The 2994-nt window shown below is 25.9% G+C and overlaps 1 protein-coding gene across 1 annotated transcript; it reads left to right on the top strand.

Annotated features, from left to right (window-relative positions):
• The first annotated feature begins 752 nt into the window (after positions 1–752).
• LOC112693317 lies at positions 753–2707 on the top strand. The gene is made up of 3 exons (XM_025568307.1): positions 753–965; positions 1047–1214; positions 2636–2707. Exons 1-3 carry the CDS (start codon positions 753–755, stop codon positions 2705–2707), a joined length of 453 nt encoding a protein of 150 aa, XP_025424092.1.
• The last annotated feature ends 287 nt before the right edge of the window (positions 2708–2994 follow it).

Here is a 2994-nt window from a genome sequence, read left to right as displayed (position 1 = left end):
GGTTATGCAAAACGAAAATTAAAGAAGGAGACTGAAGATTTAGTAAGCAAATTACCTAAATTAACGAATTTATTTAAAACTGTTAATAGTGTAAACGAAGTAGAAGCTAATACAAATAATAAAGATGATTTGGTTCTAAATAATAGTTATCTTGATGTTGAAAACATGAATAACGATAGTATTATGTCTAACACAATAATCACTTCAAACTCTGATGCTTTAAATTTTTCTGAAAATGAAACTGACAATTGTTCTGCAGTAGAAAATTCAGTGATTGCTACTAATTTTAATTCGGATGTTTATAACTTTGAAATTTATATTGAATCATATCAAAATCCGGGAATGTGGCCTCTAGTGTTAAACAACACTTTTATAGAATTATGCTGCTTAAAAAGACCAGCATTTTTTCAAAATATGGATCCAAAAAAATTTCATTCTTCAAAAAAATGAAATTTAAAAATTATAATGGCTCATTAAATATATCATTATTCGAATTAAAATTACCTAACGGTGAAATACACACGTGTAAATGGCTTATATTTTCTGAAAACACTGGGGACGTTTACTGTTTTGTTTGTAAACTATTTAATAAATCAAATAATTTAAGTTTTATTAATCCTAGTTTTAACAATTGGAAAACATCTTAAAAAAAAAATAAAGAACATAAAAATAGTGCAAACCATCGTAAATCAATGTTAACTTGGTTAGATCGTGTAAACATTAAACATCGTATAGACAATAGGCCGAAAAAAATGAATGAAAAAAAGTATTGGGTTAAAGTATTGCACCGTGTAGTATCTGTTGTTAAATTTTTGGCTGTTCGTGGGTTAGTATTTGAGGGTAATGACTCACGGTTGGGTTCTCTGAGTAATGGAAATTTTCTTGGAATTCTTGAAGTTATTTCCGAATTTGATCCCTTTTTAAAACAACATATGAATGAACGCGCTAATAAAGGATCAGGCAATGTATCTTATTTTTCGATGCGAATTTGTAACGAAATAATTGACCTTATGAGAAATTAAGTTTTATTAGAAATAACTAAACAGTTGCAAGAAAGTAAATACTTCGGTTTAATTTTAGATTCTACTCCAGATAGAGCACATAGAGATCAATTTGCTGTTGTTGTTAGATATTGTTATAAAGGGTTAGTTCTTGAGCGATTCTTAACATACATTCATATATTAAACCATACTGGTATTTCAACGGCCGAAGAAGTAATAAATTTTTTTGGAAAATAATAATATTAATTTGCAATATTGTAGAGGTCAATCTACGACAATGCTAATAATATGACTGGTATATATGAGGGTTTACAGGCTCAAATAATAAAAAAATGTAGTGTTGATTTATTTGCACCTTGTTTTGCTCAGTCCCTAAATTTAGTAGGATCACATGCAGTAAAAAATTGTTTAGAAGCAATCAATTTTTTTGGTGTGGTTCAAAAATTGTATGCATTTTTTGCAACCTCAACACATAGATGGAATTTCTTTTTGAATGGTCTAAAATCGGAAGAGAAAAATAAAATCATCGTTTTAAAACTTTAAGTAATATTAGATGAGAGTGTCACGCGGAGTCTTGTAAAGCTATTATCTTAAATTATGACCAAATTATACATAAACAGATATTTTTGAAAAATATAATGAAAAACAAGAAAATCGTCATGAGGCTAAACCAATGAAAAATAAAATGATAAAATTTAAAACAACTTTTATGGCAGTTATGTGGAGTGAAATTTTATCGTAGTTTAACAGTGTTAGTAAATACCTTCAAAAACCGGGAATAGATTTATTTACAGCCGTAAATTTATTAAAAGGATTAAAAACTTATGTTAGTTCATTTAGAGAGAAGTTTATATATTTTGAAAACAAAGGAAGGGTATTATCAACAAATAGTCTGTCCTATGTTGAAAAAAGTGTAAGAAAAAAATTATTCTCGGATGGTACAATTGAAGAAAATTCAAACTTTTGTGGTATAAGAAAGTTAGAGATTGATATTTATTATTATTATATAATATAAAAATTACTCCTCAAAATTTTTACTTATATGTACGTGAAAATAATTTAAAAGAAGTCTTTCCAAATGTGTACATTTCTCTAAGAATTTATTTAACTTTGCCAATTTCGAATTGTGAAGCAGAAAGAACAAATTCAAAATTAGAACTTATTGAAAACGACAGAAGAATATTCCTTAACCAAGAAAAATTAAACTCACTCGTTCGTCTATCTGCTGAAAAGGAAATAACTGACACACTGGATTTTTCAGATCTAATTCAGAAGTTTAGCGAACTAAAATCTCGAAAGAAACCATTGACTTAAATTTTTATTTATGTAATTTAGTAAACATTAATAAATAGTTAATATTTTTCATTTTTACCGCTACTTAATAATTATTTTTAAATATTATACAAGTATTAAAAATTAATTTTTGGTCTGTAAATAAAACTTTTGTTCATTAATGCAATATTGTTATTTTAATGTTGACTGTAATTTTTAAATTATATATAATAATTATGATATATCAAACAAATATTAAAGGCCTCTAAAATTATATTGCCCCGGGCCCATATTTTCTAAGTTGGGCTCTGCAATTGACTATTGCATAAACATTTAATAAATAAAAAATGAAATGTTAATAGTACAATACATCAATGTCTGGACTAAGATCAGAAAAGCGTGGTGAACTACGAATATTGGAATCATCATGTTAATACTTTTATTTTTATTTTTAGAATGATTTTTTTAACTATTACACAAAATAAAAACAAAATTATACGTATAGTCATGAAAATATTTGAGCATTTTAATTTTTAAAATAAAAATTTAAAAATACTTAAAAATTGTTTGGTGCCCTTTTTGAGATTCATGAGTGCAATTAAATCAATTCTTTAAGCAAAAATATTAGTATAAAATATTAATTAATACTACATTCTAATTGACACATAGTGATATTAATGTTTACTATTCTATTATTTTATCAAATTTTCTTTGAAAATAT

This window comes from Sipha flava, unplaced genomic scaffold (assembly GCF_003268045.1).
Source record: "Sipha flava isolate LNK unplaced genomic scaffold, YSA_version1 84_pilon_pilon, whole genome shotgun sequence".
NCBI classification, from domain to species: Eukaryota; Metazoa; Arthropoda; class Insecta; order Hemiptera; family Aphididae; genus Sipha; species Sipha flava.
The sequence above is the reverse complement of the archived record's forward strand: the minus strand, read 5'-3'. Positions and strand labels throughout refer to the sequence as shown.

Bases quoted from the DNA above. Each gene is read 5' to 3' on its own strand.
- LOC112693317 (XM_025568307.1), top strand. From the start codon at position 753: ATGAATGAAAAAAAGTATTGGGTTAAAGTATTGCACCGTGTAGTATCT. The intron at 966-1,046 runs GTATCTTATTTT...ATAACTAAACAG, and splicing joins CTAATAAAGGATCAGGCAAT to TTGCAAGAAAGTAAATACTT. The intron at 1,215-2,635 runs GTAATAAATTTT...AAATGTTAATAG, and splicing joins GTATTTCAACGGCCGAAGAA to TACAATACATCAATGTCTGG.